At 40.6% G+C, this 22,220-nt stretch overlaps 1 protein-coding gene across 9 annotated transcripts in view; it reads left to right on the top strand.

The window, feature by feature from the left end:
- Nucleotides 1-22,220, top strand: part of PHACTR1 (phosphatase and actin regulator 1) — a 318,474-nt gene that overhangs the window by 173,227 nt on the left and 123,027 nt on the right. For all 9 annotated transcript variants that reach the window (XM_057424312.1, XM_057424310.1, XM_057424311.1 and 6 more), the window contains one exon: nt 18,674-18,838. In XM_057424312.1, coding sequence (XP_057280295.1) covers nt 18,674-18,838 — 165 coding nt within the window. The remainder of the gene's footprint in view (nt 1-18,673; nt 18,839-22,220) is intronic.

Raw genomic sequence — 22,220 nt, 5'->3', positions numbered from 1 at the left:
TTGGGTGACAGAACATCAGAAATGTCCTTAGAAATGGAGAAATAGTGAAACTGTATGTGAGGGAAGAATGAGATGTGTAGCTTCATCCTGTGAAGTGTGAGCGGCCACAGGACATCTAGGACATGATGCCAGAGTTCAGCAGTAGGCTGAACCGAGAAGGAGGTCAAGTGTATAAAGATACGAGTCACCTCCAGGAATTAAAGAACAATCAGGGATAAGGTCTGAATTCTGCCAGAGAAGGGCTGCAAGGTAGGTGTTGGGGGAAGCAGGATGATGAGGATGATGAGTAGTTGCAAAAGTCCCAAGAAGAGACAGAGAAGTGAGGAGACAGCACAAGTGGATGTATTTTGAAAGTGCCAGAAGCATGAAGAGGAATGAAAATACTTTCGGAACATAAATGTGGGAAAGTGACTCATAAGCTTGTGGAGCTTAAACTGCAAGAGATCGAGACCAAAGTGAGAAGTGCATTGGGACTATGAGATGCTAAACATCTTCTGGTACGTACAGAGCGCTTCTCAATGTGCTGATTTTAGTGGCCTCTGAGAGGGCTGTAGCCATGCTGGGTCACAACAAATGACATGACTGATGAGCAAGGGAACAGTAGTTAGAGGAACAAATACAGGGAGAAGAGATTTGGCTGGGTTTTATTTAAGGTATTCATATACTGAAAACCGACTGCAAATCTCAGTTTCCTGCAGAAGTCTGAGCCTGGATCTGGAACATCTGGAACAGACGCATCTCTACTTCAGTGTGGCTAGAAAGAACTATAGAGGTTTCAGATACACCTAGAAAAAAGAAATAAAACTAGAAGGAACAAGTGGAGCTACTGAAGTGGGATACTTTTGATTTTTATGCAGAGGATCGGAAAAGACAGCTTAACTGGAAAGCAGTTACCTACCAGTGGATTGGAAGAGAGGGACTGCACAGAGAAAGGCGTTGTCAGTGACAAATGAGGGGGTTTTAGCTCAGTTCCCACCTCTGCAGAGGATCCCTGGGTGACTTCAGGGATTCATTTGTGTATTGCTCCATACCTAAGTTCCTTGTCTGTAAAATGGAGATAGTGGGATTTCCTTTCACCTGCCTGCTGGTCTGTAAATAGACTGTGAGTCCTTTGGGGAGGAGAGAAAGGCTGTCTCTTGTAATTTGCATTCCTGCTGCCAAGGACAGTGGGGCTCCAGGTTTTGGGGTCTCTAGGTACAAAAGTAGTGCAAATATAAAGAATATTATGAATGAGCATGTCTGAAAGGTTTCATTCAGAGTCCAAACCAAGTCTGTTTATTGTGTGCTCCTATGCTATACTGTTTAAGCAGAAATGATTCATTATCTTATGCATGAAAATCAGTGTGGACTGAGATACTGTTGCTGTAGGGATTCCAACACTGGTTTTACTGCTGCTGTCTTTTTACTAGAGCTTCCATATAAGTATATTTTCCAAATTGAAAGGGGGATCTGAGGGGGAAGGGGGAGGGGGTGATTCCCACCTGGAATTGGCAACTTATATTTTTTGACCAGGAGCTGTGAGAACATTTACTTTATCATCACTTAAAGGGATTGTCTCCCAGGACATTGTTTTGCTTCCAAAAAAGGTAGTTATTAAATGAAATAGTTATCTTCTAGACAAGCTGTAAACCCTGCAAGAGCTGTGTATAAAAATAAGTTTTCCTCCACTAATTCTCACATTTCAGACAGTAACTGCTCTTCCATTACCATCTCTAGAGTGAGCGCAGTATGTGGCTATGAGGCATTGCAGGCGTTTACAATTGTACCTGTTAAAAATCTTAAAATATTTTGGAAGAAAAAAATTAGACTACACAGAGTAGAAAAATAGGCAAAAAAAACCCAACCCAGCATACCTGGTCCTGCTGTGAAGTGTGGGAAGCTGAGAAGCATGTTTGAGGTTTCAGCGGCTGATATAATTATGCAGTGTGTGTCTTTAGTCTCTGAGGGATAGTTACCTTAAAGAAAGAGGTGGGGGGGAAGGGCATGGGCTTTCACTGCTGTCTGAAATATGTCTCCTTGATAACAAAGATCATGAAATAAAATTGTTTATTTTTGTTGATTGAACTCTGTAATATTTGATTTGGGTGTTTGATTTTGGTGCTAGGCCAGAGAAAGTTGTTGAGGTTGAGCAAAGACATTCCACATCCCAACAGGCTGCTGGGGAGCCAGGCAGGATGCTGTGCTCCCACCAGCATCGCTTTCTGCTTGGGATGATACAAGCCTTCAGCATTTTGTAGGCTGAGAATAAATATGCCCCTCTAGAAAGAAGGTGTGATTCCTACTCATGGTAACTTCCAAATAGCAAAATCCCAAGGCAGTGTCCAATAGCAGGACACTATCATTTGCCTTTCGTTTACGAAGGAGCAGGGGGATAGAGGCCTAATGCCTCACTCCCATCAGTGTGTCTTGCATGTTAGGGACTAACAGAAACTCATCAGCTACTTGTGGTTTTGTCCTGAGATCAGAGACTTAACAGGCCTGCCCTGTGTTGGTGTGTCTGGGCATGGCCTGCAAGCAGGGAGGAGGGGGGTGAGGAAGAAGAAGAAAAAGGTCAATTTTGGCTACAAGAGGGTGTATCTGTGGCTTACATATGAAGACTAGCAAATGTAAATGCCAGCGGGAGATGTGTGAGGCTTCCCTTAAACGCTAACAGTTATTTCAGTTAGCTGGTCTGCCGTAAAAGGAAAGAAAAAGGGTGGAGAGAGGAAGAATTACATATTCTATCTTTATGTCCCAAAATAAAGCTGAAGAAACGCCACCAAGCTTGAGGCAAGTCATTAACTGCTTATGTGCATCTCTGTAGTTACTAACTCATATCCTGTTAAACTGCCTGTAGCAAAAACTGCTGGCCACAAAATGAGCCTGTTGTGTACCATTCTAGGTGAGGCTGTATCAGCGATGGGAAGCTCACAGCCACATTTACACTGGCTGTCACCCAGCAGAGCTCTGAGCTTACTTTGAAGAGCCCTGAAAGATGCCTTGTTCAAAACAGCAATACAATGCATGTTATTAACTAAAACTGTAGGAAAAATATAGGTAAATACAGGCTTTGGTAAATGACATAGTATGGGGAAAAAAGTTATACACAAGATTGGGTCTAGCTTATGCAAACATGTCTAAATCTTGTTTTTCAGTGAAAACTCTTGTGTCCCTACTGGAGAAATGTTAGCCAGCTTTTCTAGGAATTCTGTATATCTGTGTCATTGATTTGAGGAGTTTTACAAACAAAAACAACAAAAATGATGGAATTGGTCACAGTGGCTGAGCACCCTCTAATTTTTGTTACACAGTGTTGACATAAGGACACTGATAAGAAGACACCTTGATTCTTCAGGTCGAGATGGCTTGCCTGTTTCAGTCCTGTGGCCTCTCACTGATTTCTCTCCTTTTTCAATGTCGTAACTCAGCTTCATCTTTTGCATCTTACCATCCTATTCTCTATGCTGAGAGCCAGGTTTAAAATCTTGGAATATGTAAGCCTCTTAAGTGCAAAGATTAGGGCAATACTGGACATACCATGAAAAATCAGTTACTTCTGGGCAGTTCTAAAAAGCAGATAAAATTCCATCAAGTGTGATGAAAGTACTACAGTGGTTTTCCTGTATTTAATGATAACGCTGTGCTGTAAGTGTTGTCGTCTCGAGTAGTATGCCTAGTTTTGATTCTTCTGTGTCAAGTTAGATATGTCAGAAATACATTATAAAACTATGTGATAAACCATGAAAAAAACAAAAGTTTTCCATCTATAAAGGAGACAGGCAGTGTGTAAAAAGAGGGGCAAGATGTGGATGATGTCATAGATCTTGGAGAAGCAGGTTCTCATCTCATTCTGCTAGTATCAGAGCACTTCAAAACATCTGATATTGACCTGGTTAAACAAGCTTGGCTTTCTGTGTCCTTTTTTGCATCATCTCTATCCCCTATTTTATGTTTTGATTCCTGCAAGGTGGGCAGTTAGTTTCCTTTTCTGTGTTTTGTCTTTTCTGAGTACTTCCCTTACTTGCCTAGAGATGTGTCTCTTAGAGGATGGTTTGCACAGTTGGCCTTTTTCTTTTTTTGAAACTTGGGATTCTTTAGGAGAAAATGAGATATATGGAAGTATTTCACTTTGCATCCTTTATTGGAATTTTATTCATTAATTTCACTGCCTAGCAGAGCTAAGCACCAGGGAAATATTGGGTATGTAGGGAGGAGATCAGAAGACAGTATTCTACCATATGACACCTTTTTCTCCTGTTTTTGTTTGACTTTTCTTTTAGTTTGTAACCACTACTGCTTATATCGGTTTGTGCTATTATGATATCTTCTGCCTCTGTTTAGAAATGAGAGTTCGTACATTACACAGCAGAGTTAATTTATGGTTTCCTTGACTGATGAGCAAAACCTATCCTTTGAGTATACTGTTGTATGTATAGAAGCATAGAATCATAGAATAGTTTGGGTTGGAAAGGACCTTAAGATCATCTAGTTCCAACCCCCCTGTCGTGGGCAGGGACAGCTTGCACTAAGCCATGTCGCCCAAGTCTCTGTCCAACCCGGCCTTGAGCACCGTTTATGACACTATCATTCATTGCTGCTACCTCAGCAAAAGAGGTAGGCATTCTGCATCTGGGTTTGTATTGTAAGATTTTATTCCTTGATCGATTTCAGTGACTGGTAGTAAATGTCTAGCTATTCCTTTGTATCTCCTGAGATTGCCTTATCTGTAATCAGACAATATGGAATTTGGCTCCCTGTTGTTGTCGCCTTGTTCAGCCCCCAGGTAGCCAGAACATAATTGCAGGAGCACAGTATAAGTGCATGTAGTACTACTACCTTGCTAACAGTCTGCCAGGATGTCTAAAATTAATCGGATATATTTGTAGTCTGTTAAATTGGTTATGCCAGGTCTTGCACATCTTCTGAAATCCATTAGCCAAAATCCAGCATCAGGACAATATGGCAATTGAAGGGCAGCACCAGAGTGTACAGTGGTTAAGCCAGTTTTGCCTGGATATTGCAATTACTTTTTTAGAAACTGGAGGGTACTATGATGTTTGCCATTGTTTAGATGGATGCAGCAAAGCTGCAAAGGTCTGAAGCTGGGGCATAGTTCAAGGCCTCAGTTTTCCTTTGTGATTTCAAGTTGCATGCTTCTTGGAAAATAATGATGTTATTGCCATTCCTATGAACTAGAAAACTGTCCTCTTGCTGTTTTTTGGGTGTTGTGAAGTGACATGAGCCTTCACTGGTCTGTTGCTTTTATTCTTGTTTTGGGACGGATTGGGCGGTTTGGCGTTTTTGCTTTTGCTTGTTTTGGGACGGATTGGGCAGAGAGGAATAAGGTAATGTTTGATTTGTCACTGTCATCTGTCCCTGACTTTCCTGGCTTTGGGTCCAGCTTACTGAAGATGAGGCAGATATAGCAGAGCCTCTGACTTTGGATGAAACTCTTGGATTCAAAAGAAGATTAATTATTTCAACAATGAGCACATGGTATAATTTAAATCAAAGATAAAATCAGTCATTATAAAACCACCACCTGCTGTAGCTTCTTTGGAACATATATCATTCTGGCTTTGTTATGCCCAGGCCACCCTGTTTAAAGGATGCCCCCAGAATCATAGTGCCCGTCAGCCATCACAAGATGGCTGATTGAGATGCTGTTGAGAGAGCTCTCATGGATAAGCACTGTTCCTCCCCAAAGGAAAGCTCCGCATCCCAAGTGAGATAAGAGATGACCAGACCTGACTGACAGCCTGTGCAGATTTTCTCTACATAGATAGTGGAAATTTTGAAGGTTTGAAAATAGGACTCGGGAATCAAAAAACCCAAGCGTTTTGCCAGCTCTCTCCCTCAGAAAATAAAATTGTTTCCAAAATGTTCAAAGAGAAGGGGATGGTAGGTTTCTGTATATGTATGCTTCATAGTGTGCTAGTCAGGACATGGACTGGGGTGAGAGATGCCTAGGCTCCGAGACCTTGGTTTGTGTAACTGATACTACATTTCTTTAGCCCTAACAACAGAAGCATTCAGTCTTAGCTACTTACTGAAACTCTGAAGCCTAAGGCTTGCAATTTAGATGTACAACCTTTTGTACACGGAAAGCTCAGAGCATCTCTCACTTGGGACATTTTGGGAAGGATGTAAGGTGTCCTTCAAATCTTTTCTTTCCTTCCCCCTGCCCTGAGCTGTGCAGCCCAAGACTAGGATGGCGGGCTTAGCGCTGCATTCAGCAGACACTCTCCCCTACCACTACTTAAGAGAAGGACCTTGCCCTCTGTCTTGTTTTGTGTGACACTTTTCAGGCCATTAGTCTAATAGCTTTCTGCAACAGGAGTTCAGGGAATAAAATTTAAGTGGATCCAATTATTTAATTTATCTTGGGAGATTTTGGTACCAGAGAATGATTTTTATTTCACCTTGCCTCCTAAGAGAAATTGATTATCTGTTTGAAAAAAAAACAACAGGGAGTGGTGGTATTTTAAGTCTTTCCTTCTAAAGGTCTGGAAGCACAAAAGTGTCATGACGGTAACACTGAGGGTATCAGGTCATTTCAAGAAAACCATGCCTAAGTTTTTGAGGAAGTATTCTGTGTCTTCAGCAGTGGGCAGAGGGATGTACAGCAGCAATACAAATACCTTTGTCCTGAATGTTAGTTATCTGTTTGACACAGATTCAAGAATCAGCAGATGGAAATGTTGGTAAGCAGATTTGAATGCATTGGGGATCTTCAGATAAATAATTAGTATGCTCATTAACTATATCCTGACAAATGAGCCAGACCTGGAAATGCCACTGTGGTCTACTGCATCCATAGTCCACGTACTAGCAAGCTTCTCTGAAGTATGTGTGATCCATATATTTGCATCCACATGGCCAATAGCTATGGTCCCTAATGTCAGCAGTCCATATCATAAGGATTGTGGCACTGGCTTTATCTCTCTTTACCCATCCATCGGGTGCAGCTGCTTTGATGTTTCCAGTATTATCGACATTATCTGAGGTAGCACGTGGGCAGGTCCAATGTTGGATTTTTTTTCAGCATGGAGATTTTGTCAACCCTGCTTTTGGTAAAGTAAATAAATAAATAAAAGCAGTAGAACCATTATTTTCTTCTACATCAGCTGAAATTGAACCTATACAGACTGTGTGTCATGCTGCTGTAGAGCTTTATAGCATCTTATCTTTCTCATTTTACTTTCCAATCTGCTTAAAATGTCAACACTGCTAAAAATTCAGATGCACAGGCTGAGCACTCAGCAGTGTAATTGCACAGACGTGGATGGATGGATGGACAGGCAGATGGACAGTGGAAGGTATTTGAACCAGAAGTTGAATCAGTATTGAAAGACCTCTTCCCTCTCCTCCTCCCATACACCAGCAAAACAGGATGCTTTCCTTATGCTAGCACAGTGGGTTTATTGGATAAATGGCTTTGAAATTTGGGTTCAGCCTGAAGGAAAAGCCAGGTGCACAGACTTACGTGGAACTTAGGCTGTTTGAATCTGAATTGTACCCTGCTGAGGAATAGGAGTGAGATGACTAAAGCTTTCATTAACAGTTACAGCCTCAAAATAATTGTCTGCTGGTTTTTTAGCCATAAAGGTGACAAGTTGTTGGTGAGCACTTACAGCCATAAGGGTGAATGATCTGTGGTGGCACTTAAGATGGGATTTGCTGCCTTCTCCAGCATCATAATGGAGAAAAGCAATTTCTGACTGCCTGCTCTCTTCAGCACCCAGTCTTTGGCTTTTCTAGCAGCTGTTGGAGAGAATTAGACATGATACGTAAATGAGGGGACTTGTGAGGCTCAGTTATTAGATTCCTTTCCTTCAAAGTCCTCTCCCCCTAAGTCACATGTATAAACAAGCCAGAATTCAGGAGGTATTTTATTTTCTCGGGTGTTTCCTTACAATAAAGACATCATTTTGCCTGCACTGTTGACCCTAGGAAAGTACTTGAGTTACTAATGTGGGTTTGGCTTTCTATGCATTTCTGTCATCTGAGTCAAGCACCATTTTCATTGTGAACTCAATGTGCTTGCGCTGTGCATGGAAACCTGTGAACCTAAAAAAATAAAATAAAATAGGGAGATCCTGTGGTTCCAGTGAACTGATCTAATTTCTTCCATTCATCTCAAGTTGGCAGAACAGCCAGTTCACTAAGCAGCAAGACAGGCGTTAGTTCACTAATGCATTTTCAGGCATTGCATAGAGGGTCAAGACAGACAGTTCTTGGTGGTATTTTTCTTTGGGTTGCTTTCATTTGTTTTTCTTTCCCTCAGCTGGCTTTGGACATGGGCTGTGTGTGATAAAAAAATAAAAATAAACATTGCAAGCCTATATGAAGATGGGTGGTAATTTTAGAATTCAGCTGTTCAGAGCCAGTACAGCTATTCCCTGCGTTGAGCAAACAAATGGAAGTGTTCTTCACCTGCTAGGATTAATTTATCTCAGATTTTTGGAGTATTATTGTTGTATTTATAGTACACCAGGCTCCATTTTTAAATGTTTGTGCATAAGTACCTCCAAGAATATATGTTTTGTTTCTTTTCTCCTACCTTTGTAGCAAAATACTTGGGAGATTTGTGGTTTTGAGCACCATCACAAATATTGTAAAGCTTGAGGTACTCAGCCAGAGGCCATGGTTCAGGCCAGTCTCTGACTTGCAAATTCAAACAAAATGCTTTACAAGTTAAAGAGATTTTGAAAATCAGGTTTGCATGGCAAAGACTGCAGTTCAGTTGGAAAAGTGTCATGTGCAAGTTTGACTTTTGACTTGATAGAAGGAGATCTGTGAAACTTGTAAGATGTTGCAAAGATACTTCGCCCAAAAGAGGTCGGCACTTACAGGCAACAATGTTCTCAATTTTGTGGGCAGAGGCAATTTATATTGTCAGAAATGCTCAGAAAGGCTTATGTTGTAGTTGTGTTTAGTGTTTATCTGCTTTGTAGCAGAACCTTGATAACTTTGAGAGGAAAATTTCATCATTCAAGGAAGTCAGATTTCATCAGTTTGTTCTTTTGTCCAGTGCCAGCAGTGAAAGGGTAGAAAAAAAGATTATTTGATTATAATTGTAAGGAATGTCAGGTTTGGAATTAATTTTATCCTACTTCTGTGTTGAAATGAAACCTCATGCAGATGCCCATCACAATTACCTTCACAATGTTGCAAAATGAACTTTACTGCCAATTTCATCGTCAGTGGTGCTGTATAGGCACATCCCATCGTGCTGCTGGGGTGCTCCGCTCACATGTGCACCTCACAATATGCCACAGGTTCCTCTCTCAAACACCACAATATAAAGGAAAGTAGTCATTAAGACCATGCCGTAATGTCTTCTCTGTCAATTTCTTTTTCTGTAGGTGAATTTCAGCATGCAGAAAAGGCCCCTTTTACAGCTTTGGCCAATAAAGTCATCTGACACCAGTAAGGAGGCACATTTTACCGTGCAACCAGCATGTCTCAACCCCACGTGGTAACAACCACACGTAATGCAGTTCATCTTCTCTTGCTCTTTCTGGTTATCTTACTAGTCACAAGCAAAGAGCAGAGGACTGTATTTTACCTTAATTAGCAAAGATTTGATAGCCCAGAAAGCAAAATAGATCCCTGATTCCTAAGATGGTCATCCAGTTGCTAGATGGCTTGAGTAAGGTAATTCTACTCCTTGTGACCTTTGCTGTTCACTTTGCTGTGGTCAGGATTTCATTCATTTCTCTCTGCTAACATTATTTCCATGCATAAAGCTGCTGGAACTATTTCAGTAGCTTTTTCAATGATTGTATTTTCTTGGTTCCTTGTACTATTTTTTTTCCCTTAGCTCTGATCTAAACTTTTTCTCATTTTCTGAGCTATTTCTGGTTGCTGGGCTTGGAATTATTCATGAACTTGAAGCTATGTGCATATGTACTTCCTTTGACTGTAGCATTTCTTAGGTAGATATACCAATTTGAGTACCTGATGGGATCCATCTTTTTTTTAAAAGCAGCAGCTTTTTTAAAACCAGAGGCTTTCCTCTAAATTGATTGAGCAAGAGCAATAGCCTGCAGAGCTCAGCATCCATGAGACACCGTAGAACTTAACACTAAAAAGAGAGGGTGAAAAAAAGTGAAATCACAGCTATGAAAATCACACAGAAATACTCTGTGTGTTTTTAGCCAGCAACCCACCATGCTTTATTCATTACTTTAAAAGAGTCATGGGTATTTTTCTTCCCTTTGAGTACTCATCTCTGAAACTCAAGCCTCTACCATAATTGCCTAAACAAATATTTCACCACAGCCAAGGGTCTAAACTAACCATCATCTGAATCAATAAAAGAATTCCCATTATAATGACAATCAGCAAAGACCAAATATAGCTGCACTTAGGTAGTCAAAGCAGAAGTATTCCCTCTTCCTTTTGCATTCCAGAACATGCATACAGACTGTGTTCTTTCAAAGTCTAGTGAAACATGCTATTTTTTGCTAGGCTGTTACTGACCCTGTTTTTTAACTCACATTTATGCTCGTTATAAATGTGCCATTTGGTATCATTGCTCTTTTGCTCTTGGCCAACCTCCTGTCTATTTCTTTAAGGAAAAGAAAGAGAAATTTCTTTTTCCCAAGAGGAGCAATATAGGTTTTACAAGGGAGTGGTTTGAACTTTCTAGCTGTTAAATAAAAGTACTTTTTCCTTCCTCCCAGCCATTAAAGTAATTAAAACCTTAATTTTTTATCTTCATGATGATAGTGGTGAGAGGGTACCATTTTGTTTAGAAAGTTTAATGTTTGTAATGCCATTTACTGAATGTAGTTACTTTGAATAAGAGTACATGCTCCTCTCAGGTTTCTGAATAGTCTAAAGATATGCCTTCTAAAGTGCACATTTTTAGTAAAATAAAATAAAAGTATTGGGTATTCTTACATGAGAGCCTCAAAAGATAAAGATCAGAGATTACTCAGTCCACCAAAAATCTGCTAAGATATGAGAATCATTGAAAATACTTTTCTTGGGGTTTCTGAAAATAAACGACCAGCCTTTAGCACTAGTGGTTTGTTTCCAGAAAGGTGGAGAGCTTCCCTTCCATGAAGTTCCCAGTGAAAGGCCAGTAGATCAGTGTGCTTTTTTTGTATGAGCAACTATATCTGCCTCTGTCCACGTGGCAATTAGGAAAATTATCACCCAGTAGCAGAGGCCTAGCAAAGTGTGAACAACAAATCCATGGGTATCCATGGACTGGATCTTTTTCTTGGATTACTTTTATATATTGCAGCTGAGTAGAATTTGCAGATCAGGCTGGAATAAGACATAAATCCAACCATGAAAATGTAATCATTACCTGCCCCTTTAAGAAGACACTTTGCTTTCAAGTCTAAACAAAATATACGGAAAAAAAATGTTATGTGCTGTTATCTCCTTCCTGCTTGCCACTTAGGGTAAAATTTCCCTTCCTTTCAAGCTGAAGTTTTTGCCAGAGCAATTGCTGGTACTTGTGGAATTGTCTTCTTGTAGCCCCAAGAAAAGCAGGATATCTGTTTTGCTTCTGCTGGTTCTGCTTTTCTCTTGACTCTCTTTTGGTTGTGCTCCACTTGTAGTAGCTGCTCTGAGTCCTGTTTTGGAGTTGCTGAGTCTCCACATTGTGTGGTAGTGAGGACAGACCTGTGGGTTCTGCTCAAGAGTCTGGACACCCAAGAGTGAGGAGCTGAAATACTGTTTAGTGGATTTAGCCTTAAATCTGTATGTAATAAATACTTAAGAGATGTAAAACCCAGTGAGTAATAAAAGCAATAAGGTATACAGAAAATAGCTGATACCAGTGAAATCTAACAATCCTTATTTTCTGTAATTGCAGGGTTTATAGGAAGAGATTATGTAGCTACTGATGATATAACCTGATAAAGTGCTTTTGTTGCAAGTAAAATTCTTGTGCACTATGTTATAATATGGAAAATACTTGATGTTTTGACAGATTTCATATCAATAAAGACATTTTCAGTGATGCATGCAGTGCAGTATAGTTTGCAGAGGTTAAAAAAATGGCTTTCAGATTGCAATCAGCATGAATAATTAATGTTTTACGTCAAAATGCGGGGAAGTTGAAAACAGGGTCCTAAAGGGATTTGACTTGCAAAGCTATTCTTTGCACTTCTGTTCCGACAAGAGAAATAAATAGACTGAAAAGGAGAGATCACAGCAGAGAGCAGAGCCATATCATGGTCTGACACAGGCAAGTGTAGAGGGTGAGAGATTTAGTTACAAATACAGTGCAAAGTGCTACACACCTGGGGAGAGAGATTAATTGGCAGGGGTTTGGAAAATGTGAGTGCTGCTTAGCATGCAAAGGAAAGCTACTGACAGCCTCTTCATGGCTCATAAACCCAGTACACCAACCCAGTCAGTGCCATTGCAAATGTGTATATCCGGTGGGAGCTGTTGTCAACCGGAGAGGTAGTCATCCTCATTTGGCAAGACTGCATTTAGACTGATGCGTGCTATGCCTTGTCTTTCATTGGAAACAAACCTTGGTGAAGTTAGGAAAAGTTTAAATGGGAAATTCAGATAGTAACGGCAGGTCTGATGAAAATTGATTCCGGGTGCAAAGGGAATTAAAGGGAAATAACAGATGATAATAGAAGAGCAGAAAATGAACTATTTTCCTGAAAGAAAAGCAAGGTGTTTTTTTTTAATTTTAAAGTGTTCCCATCCAGGTAAAGAGAAGACATAAGTGCTCAGGAACTGGTCGTTCAGGTTTCCTGTCATTCTGAAAAGACACATGATGTGTCTATATCTTGTATTGAACAAGGCTGCTGGAACGAGGTCTGTGCTGTCTGAAGTGAAGGATATTCAGGGTGCAGAGTTCTAAAGCAACTTCGTGACAGAAGTTTGTTGGAAATGAATCTGCAGAATAGAGTGGTTGGATATAAATTGGAAATAAGTATTACGTTGTTTTTTTTTTATTTACATAGAGTTATTGTCAATAAGTAAAATGGCATATTTAGTGAATTACATCTTCAGGGCCAAGATTATTTTCAAACTGTTAATACAGATTTGTGCAAATGTAACAGAAAGGATAATGTAGCCATTGGTCTTCAAATCTAACTTTGGACAGTAAAGTGCTGTTAAGAAAATAATATGTCTGATTATGAATAACAAGTGTTAAGAAATGGTCTGAGAGAAAACTTAGTGTGATTAGCAGTAGGGAAGGTAATACTAAGCATCATGGATGGGATGGGTGGGTTTTGGGCTTCAGCAGTGAAATTGCTCTGTCTCCCCAAATGTGGTAAGCGTGGTTTTGGTTGTTTTTTGTTTGGTTGTTTTTTGTTGTTTTTTTTTTTATAAAATGGAAGCTGGGTATATGATATGTCAGTAGCATTAATCAATGCCATGATTCCCAGACAGATGTGGAAATAACAAAACCAGTTGTCATTCTCCTGGAAAACATAGTAAGTTATGTTGTCTTTGGGAGGGCCTTTGATCTGCTTGCTAAGCTTCTCAAATACAAAAAATAGGAGACCCCTGTACTGTCTGTTACTTGACCTTCTGAAGTCAACACCCTACTGAAAGATGTGAGAAACTCATAAGAACATACAGATTAGGCCTCTTTTTTTCTTGGTCTGATAAACTGACTGTTTTGAAGAACTGCTTTTCAAACTGCCTTTCCTAGACTTCCTGATTTTGTCCATATCAGGTGTCCTTGCAGTGCATTACAGCTCACAAACCTCAAAATGATTGAGGTCAAATAATCCTCAAACCTAGGGTTAGCTTCAGAACCAAAAAAAAAGGATGGGGGTAAGAGAAGAAGTTAGCTTTTAGACCTTCTATTGTTGTAAAACTTTGTAGTATATTATAATCATGATTATAAAATTTCTTTTACATTACTGGGATGCAAAATATTTTTATTTGTTGTGCTTTTTCTCATTAAAACCACAAGTCTTGCTTAATGTTCAGTCTATATGAACATCAAGTGTCTTGAGGACTACAGTAAAATTTTGAGAGCTGCGTCACAGTCAAACTGCCTGTGTAAAGCTCTCAGGTCATTTTCCGCTTGTTATTCTGGGATGATGTTTTGGACAGGAGAAAGTGTGAGGTGAAGTGTATTGTCCGCTTGCCATAATTGCAGGTCCCAGTATCTCTCTGTGTCCTGGCAAGATCTCTCAGATACTGGGGAAAAAAGTCAGAACAAGCTCCCAAAAGCACAGAGTATCAACAGTCATTGTGACCCATAAACATCATGTTTGTGGCACTGACCTCAACATGAGCCCGCAACAGAATGACTAGAGGCACCAATGCACATGGCAGTTCCCTCTCCCAGTTGAGCAGACTGATGAAACTGGGACTGCTGTGACTGCTTTCCTCTTTGACGGCACAAAAAACACCAAGTGCAAGGCCTGGTTGGTTTCCATTTGTGCAAGTACCACCTTTTTTTGGGAACAGCAAGGGTGTGAAATCAGCCTACGGAGCCTGCTGTTAGCAGTGGGTGTCACAGCCCACAGCCAGTCAATAGTCGTTAGGAGCCAAAAAGGCAGAGAAACCCAGCCAACTCGAGCAAAAGATGCAGCAGCATAAAAGAGTGCAGAAATCTGACTCTTACTTCTTGCATCATGGTCTGCTTTTATTCTTGCTGTATTGAAACTGTCATGGCTTTATGCTAATGTGGTTCATTCCTAGCCAGGGATTATTATGCTTTGAATTAGCAGTGCTCTTAAGAGTATTTTTCATGAAAAAAAATGAGGTAGTCCTGAGAAATAGGAGCGAAAGGGAAAAAGTGCTGTTACTTGCATTAGCTTGGAGCTGTGTGTGTTTGGAGGGGGTGAAGGAGAAGAGCCATGTTCGTGGCTGATGGAGAGCACAGCAGCACTCCTGGGGCACATCTGTGTGAGAGATGATACTGAAATTCAGGGAAAAGCAGTCAAAACATGGTAATGGTTTTGACACTGTGCTTGGCTTTTAACAAACCCACCCTTTGGGTAAATTCCTTTTGACTCCACTGTTGGTTTTGCCTGACTGTGAATCCATACTCATTTACCCTGAATGGGTAAAGCTTCCCAGGGGCAGTGAGAGCACAGCTGGTTTGGGACAGAGGGGTTGTATGATATGAAAGGAGAGAGTCTTTAAAAGATGTCAGTTTTCTAGGGAATGGCCTCACCAGTACCAGTTAGGACCAGCTCTCAAAGAAGAGTTGTTGCAGCTCTGAGATTTACTAACTAAGGCACCTGGGTAGCAGAAATGGTGGCTCAATGATGGGGAAAAGTAGAGAGGGTGAACAGCAATAGGAATTACATTGTTTAAGCTGTGGGCTTAAACAATGCCCAATTCAGCAGCAGTAGCATGTCATTCCCAATGCCAATTCTATACTCTGCATCCTCCAAGTAAGGAAACAAAGACAATACAAGCCCATTACTTTTAGCAGCATCTCAAAAAAATCATAGCAGTGGAACACAGTGTGATCTTACGATGCTTTAACTAGAAGCATCATAAAAACAGAGGGGGTCTGCCTGTAGAGGGAGGTAGTCAGTACCCTGTGCTGGTCTTCAAAGCCCGGCATGTTCTAGTGAAATCAGAAAGTATGAGGAAATTTCTGATTTCCTCCTCTTTTTACCCTCATGGTTTCTTCAGCATAATGAGGCAATTTCCAGCCTTGATGCAGCATGTCCCAGCCCCTGCACAGGACAGAGCCTTGTAATGGGTTCTCTGGATAGGAAGGTATTTCTCTAGCAATTGGGCACAAAGAGCTGGAACAGAATGAAGTGCTTTGGCCGGATTGCCTTTTTTTCCCCTCTGCTTTAAATGGAAAGAAGATGTTCTCAGAAATGCCTGTCTTTCTCTCCATTACCCCAAAGAATAGTTGTTTTTAACTATTTCCACTGAAACACTTGGGCTCTCTGTATCTTGCTGGGTAGCTTTTTTTTTTTTTTTTTTTAACTCTAGAATATTACAGGCAGCTGTATCTGGCAGTGATATTTTACAGGAAAAAAGGACTGTGTTGCCAATGTTCAAAGCAAATGAAAGAGCAATAACAAAATAACCAACCTTCTTGCAAAAACCTGAGGGTCTCAAATAGGATTTCAGTTTGAAATTCTGGTAATGAAGCCTCCTTTGTGTTAGAAATGTGTCTCTGGCTGTTCCCATGAAAACCGTCCTAAATTTGGCATGCTCAAAGCCTCGGAAAAATTTCCATTGAGACGCATAAGAATTTGCTAGCCAAAATCTCTGGTGATTGTGTGTGGAGTGGGTATGCTCATCCCTTCAGAATGATGTTCTTGCTTAGGTTCCGGAGCCCATGCTTTTATGGCTGAGATTAATATTTAATATGCTAGAGGTGATAGAAACTGGGCTGCTCTCTTCAGAGCGGGAGGGATGATGAGCTGCATCCTGTCTTTAAGAATCCAGACTCTGTGTGTGCAAACCACGCAAATCGGTTTTACTGGCAGTGTCGCATTACAACACCAGCCTGGCAAATGGTATCCCTAAAACACAAAACAAAGCAAAACACCAACAATTTTAGAAAACCCCCAACCAAACCTCCTCCTGTATGATGACTTAATTATTGCAGATGTTTTTTGTGGAGAAAGAGTGGGCATGCATCAGCCTGGGGCTGGGAGAGCTTATTGCAGTCCTGGCATTTATGGCATGGAGAGAACTTTTCTCCAGGGCTGCTGGTACCTTTCCTCTGTTGGTGTTTTCCTTTGTGGTCTTGGCTTATCTCTCTCAGTGCCTCTAATCACAGGGATGCTATTTCTCAAAGCTATTAGCATACATTGTCCCAGCAAATGTGAAGGGGGACCATGCAATGTAACTGTGCCAAGTGACCATCTCCAGACTTCTCTTGCTGTCACTGGGGAGGAAGGGTAATTTAAATTCTTCAGGGTTTGGATTTTCTTTAGCTGTATAGACTGTCATGATGTATTACAGGATGAAGGTTACAGAATGCTGAAATTTTTAAACACAGTCTAGTGAAAACAGTTCTGAGGAAATTCAGATTTTAGTGTGGACTCCATTAAAATTTCTTGAAGTCCCTGTTTTAAAAGGAGAATTGGAGGGGAATGAGTGGACAGAAAGTGGGACTCACTGTCCCTGGAGGTATTTTAAAGATGTGTAGATGTGGTACATGGCTTAGTGGTGGACTCAGCGGTGCTAGGTTAACAGTTGGACTTCATGATGTTAAAGGTCTTTTCTAACCTAAACAATTCCATGAGTCTATGATTTTTTAGCACCCTTTCTGTTATTAATGCAGCCCCTTTTGTAACCCAGGCAGTTTTAATGGATGCAGTAATAATACCAGAAGGTCATTACTTATCAGAATCCTGCTCTTGATAGACATTAATTCATGGAAATGTCTCTTTCCATTGGAAAAAAAACAAAACCAAAAAACAAGCCCAAACTTGCAATATTTCTTGTAAGCCATACTGCTCCTTTTATTTTCTTTTCTTTTTTTTTTTTTTTTAACTCTGGAGCTTTCTTTTCCCAAGTCTCTATCCCACTTCCCCAGGAATGGCTGTCACATGGATTGTTAGCTGTCTAGAGTGATGCAGAACAATTAACTATGGATTGTAACTTTGCTGTTCTAATAATCCATATTTCCGTCAAAACTGATTGCTAATAATGATCTTTACAGCAGATTATGGATTCCACTGAAATTAAATCTTAGAATGGTTTGATTTGGAAAGGACCTTAAGATCATCAGTTCCAACCTCTACACCTCACTCTAGACCATGCTGCCCAAGGTTCTGTCCAACCTGGCCTTGAACACTGCCAGGGATGGACCATTTACCTCTGCTTTGAGCAACCTGTGCCGGTGCCTCACCACCCTCACAGCAAAGAACTTCTTCCTTATATCTAACCTGAACTTCTGCTGCTAAAGTTTAAACCCATCACCCGTTGTCCTATCACTACAGTCTCTAATGAAGAGTCCTTCTCCAGTATCCTTGTAGTCCTCTTCAGATACTAGAAGGCTGCTATGAGGTCTCCACGCAGCCTTCTCTTCTCCAGGCTGAACAGCCCCAACTTTCTCAGCCTGTCTTCATACAGGAGGTGCTCCAGCCCCCTGGCCCCCTGATCATCCTCGTGGCCCTCCTCTGGACTTGTTCCAACAGTTCCATGTCCTTTTTATGTTGAGGACACCAGAACTGCACACAGTACTCCAACTGAGGTCTCACGAGAGCAGAGTAGAGGTCACGCTCCTTTTGATGCAGCCCAGGATACCGTTGGCTTGCTGGGCTGCAAGTGCACACTGAAGCTGGCTCATATTCATTTTCTCATCGACCAACACCCCCAAGTCCTTCTCTGCAGGGCTGCTCTGAATCTCTTCTCTGCCCAACCTGTAGCTGTGCCTGGGATTGCCCCGACCCAGGTGTAGGACCTTGCACTTGGCTTGGTTGAACTTCATGAGGTTGGCATCAGCCCACCTCACAAACGTGTCAGGGTCCCTCTGGATGACATCCCTTCCCTCCAGTGTCATGGACAGTGTCAGATGCTTTGCACAAGCCCAGGTAAACAACATCAACTGCTTTGCCCTTATCCATCAGTTCTGTAGCCCCATCATAGAAAACGATGCTAAAATAATGACTACACTTTTTTCTCTTTTTTACTGTTCTCTGTAGCTGTGGAAAATTTTGACCATCTGTGTGGTTCTCTGGTGATTTATTAAAGCAGTTATTTCATTCCCCCCCCCCCTTTTCTTTTTCTTCTTTTCTTGCTGAAACTACAGCTGAGGAAGTGGAAAGACTGGCTGCAATGCGTTCAGATTCTCTAGTACCTGGGACTCACACGCCTCCGATCAGAAGAAGAAGCAAATTTGCCACTCTTGGGAGGCTTTTTAAGCCATGGAAATGGAGGAAGAAGAAGAGTGAAAAATTTAAGCACACTTCAGCAGGTAATAGTTGCGATCGGGTTGGTTTGTTAATCTGTAACTGTTTGCTCAACAAGACTAAAAGTTTGTAATGCAGCCGCAATTCATATACATTTTTAAGGTTGTTGAAACTTGGCTTGGAGAGATTTCTCAGATTCTAAGAGATCTTTAACTCTGTTATCAGCTTTTTCTTTTAAAAAAGGCAAAAACAACATTTTGAGTGCGCTGCATTTAAAGCAGCAGCTCACCAAAGCTGTATATTCAGGTTCTGCTACTAGAGCTAGAGGGTAACTCAGAAGAAATCTTGTAAGAAGAAATCTTGGGTAAGTGGAATAGTAGCATGAAAAAACAACTCTGGAGGATTTAGCCACATTCAAATTCCTTGTAACTGCTAATAGAGGAGCAAGAAAAATGCATGACAAAGGAGTTGACATTTTACTAAGTAACTTGCATAACCATAAATTATGACGTATGTCATTTGTTTTCTGAGAGAAACAAAACTCTCTTCCTGCCACACGCCTCCATATGCTATTGCTTTATAATGCTCCTGGTTTAAGACTCTTTTAATTGAAAAACAAGTATGAAAAATTGCAAAAGCTTATTTTTATATTGTTACTTGGTCTGAGCAAGAATTCCATATGCAGGAACTTATGCGTGTGGTAGAAGTTTGTACCTGATGTGTTTGTTTTCAAGCTTTGTGATCTATTTAGAAGATTTCTTGTCTTTATTCTTCCATGATGACTGATAATTACTACATGTGGTTTTGCAAGTCATAATCCTGGATTGTCTCTGAGAAGACGTGAATTTTCTTCTGATTTCTTACTATTCTTACTACAACTAGAAAGAAAGCAGTGAAGATCTTGCTCCTTCAAGTGCCAGAGGAAGCTTGAATTACAGCCCAGTTCCTCTCTGGCCTTTTTATTGTACAGTGAAAGCTTTAAGGCAGGAGACTTGACTATACCTTCTGGCACCCTAAAGCCTGTACTCCTGAAAATGGCCTGTAATTGCAGGAGAAGTCTCATTTAGCTAAGTGCAAATTCTTGCATAAGGTTAAATGCAGAATAAGAATTTTCAGGGTGTATATTTGAAGGTGTTCTTTACTGTGTGCTGTTTAAGCTGCTCGCTGATGTGTCAGACAAAGACTAATGAACTGGAATAGATGGCTATATTACACTGAGTGACAATCGTATTTTTTTACTTGACAGCTGAGAAGCTATTGTCACCAAAAATGATGTGTTTCTGCAAATCAAAAGGCTTATCTTTCATATTTTGTATCAGACATAACCACAATGAAGTGTAGCAGGATTTCCGTGAAAACTGTATATAGCTCAGGTACCTGTGGATGCTGTGGTGACAACTGCTTTGAAGCTAGCTCCTTCCAGCATGCTGGGTTAGTTGGATACAACTAGGAGGACAACCACAGCAGTTCAGAAGGTGCCATGGGTTGCCAAACCCTGCCTAGTATTTATTTGCATGGTTTATCCAGCTCTGGGAGGTGGGGCTGTGGTTTGACTGATTAGTTTTAAGATGGATTGAATACACCTACATAATCTGTTCTGGGCATTACAAGAAGAACCCATTTGCCATATCACTTGTAAAGTACATAGGGATTAAAAACAGAGTAAAAACTTGTGTTTCCTCTTCCCAGAGGTATAGGAAACTTTACCACACATTCCAATGTATCTCTTCCCCTAGAAAGAGGGACTATAGTCCCTGAAAAATGAATTTAAAATCTGGGTCTCCTGGTTGCAGGAGATTGTCGATTGCAGTACTAGATTTGATCTCAGTTGAATCCAAAATCTTTCTTTTAAAAAATAAATAAATTTAAAGAAAAAAAATCATCTCTGGTAAGCTATCAGTATCCTACCGCTGCTCTGCAGAATTGGTATTCCCGTCAGCGACCCTGCTACTAACTGCAGCAAAGTTGACAAAGATGTCAAATTTGAAGAGCACCCTGCGGGAGGCAGGGGAAGAAATTTACATCTGGACTGTATGAGAGGTGGGGACCCCAAGTTTTCATCATGCCCAATGCTGGGGAACATGAATCCACCAGCATCCTATCAGACCCATGTGGCAATTCAGAAGTATTGGCTGAACCTAAGATGTGACATACAAAAGAGTTTACACATGGAAAACTACCAGTTTTCTGCTGGTATTTCCATGGCCTCTCATCTAATACCTCTGATCTCACTGATAAAAAATATTTAATCTTTATAATAAATCAAAGGACAAGCTTATAAAATGGCATAATGAGAGACAGCATGAAACTTCGTAATACAGGCTTATTTTTTTCTAGTGCACTGATAAATGTGATGCTTGGAAAAAAATAAATTCCCATTAGTGTCCTACAGGCATGCACCCAAGCTTTCCACCTGCATAGAACATCAGTAATTATAAAAAAAAATAAATACTAATACAAGTATTTTATTGGGCTCTTATTTGCTGCAACAATAGATTCAATTATTTTTAATGTCAAAAGTGGTAAGGGTCAAAACACATGACCTTATCTGTTGAAACTTCCTTTGAAATTCATGGGAGTTTTTTCCTGGGAGAGCACTGGAAGAAAGAGAGAGTCAGGCTGGCATTTAAGATTGAAAGGGGTTGCCCTTTTCTTGAGAGTTCCAAGTGCTAACATTTTGTATCTGTATCTTTATCAGACTGAAAGCTCTGATTATTTATTCAGTGATGAATACTTTAAAATACAGTAAGCAAAAAAAAACCTTTTAGGTAATAGGTAAAATTATTTTCTGACACCTGGTAATTGCATGAGTTGAGATAGAAAATCTTTAATTTGATTGACTGAGGACCTTAACATTATGCTTATTATATATGGTTCCTTTCAGCACATCAGTACTCATATTGTGATGTTTGAGCGTAACAAGTCCCTCGTCCTCTGTCTTTTTTTATTGCCACTGACAAGTAGAAGGTTAAAAGGATGCATGTGTCATATACTTTGTATGTGTATAGGTAATGTTGGTTAGATATCCCTGAAGAGACTGCAGAAAGAACCAAAGTCTGACATTGCCTTGATGCTGACTTAGTCATGAAGGTGAAAGTTACGGGTTTGATGCAGACTTCTAATGCCTTTGCCTTGCAGTTGGTCCGTCTGTGAGCATCATCATTAGGTATGTTTTAGAGCAGCCAGAGCAGGTAGAAAAGATCATGCTATGGGGTGATCTGTTGCTGCAGATGGTAAGCGCCAGATGAGCCTGCATCTGGGGGTTGATTTGAGCAACCTCTTCTGCTGAAGGTGGAGTATTAAGAAGGTTGTTCAGGACATACACCATGAGTGACAGATGGGCTCAATCTATGAACAAGCTCAATCTCAGAGCAAGCAGAAGGGAGACTATACTGTGTGAGGGACACCAGTGTACCACAGTGGGACCAGAAACAAGTTAATTCTCAC

This window comes from Pezoporus wallicus, unplaced genomic scaffold (genome assembly GCF_028554395.1).
Source record: "Pezoporus wallicus isolate ANWC-B61680 ecotype Strahan unplaced genomic scaffold, APGP_CSIRO_Pwel_v1 contig_5485, whole genome shotgun sequence".
In the NCBI taxonomy this organism is placed as follows: Eukaryota; Metazoa; Chordata; class Aves; order Psittaciformes; family Psittacidae; genus Pezoporus; species Pezoporus wallicus.
This window is presented reverse-complemented; position numbering and strand designations above follow the sequence as displayed.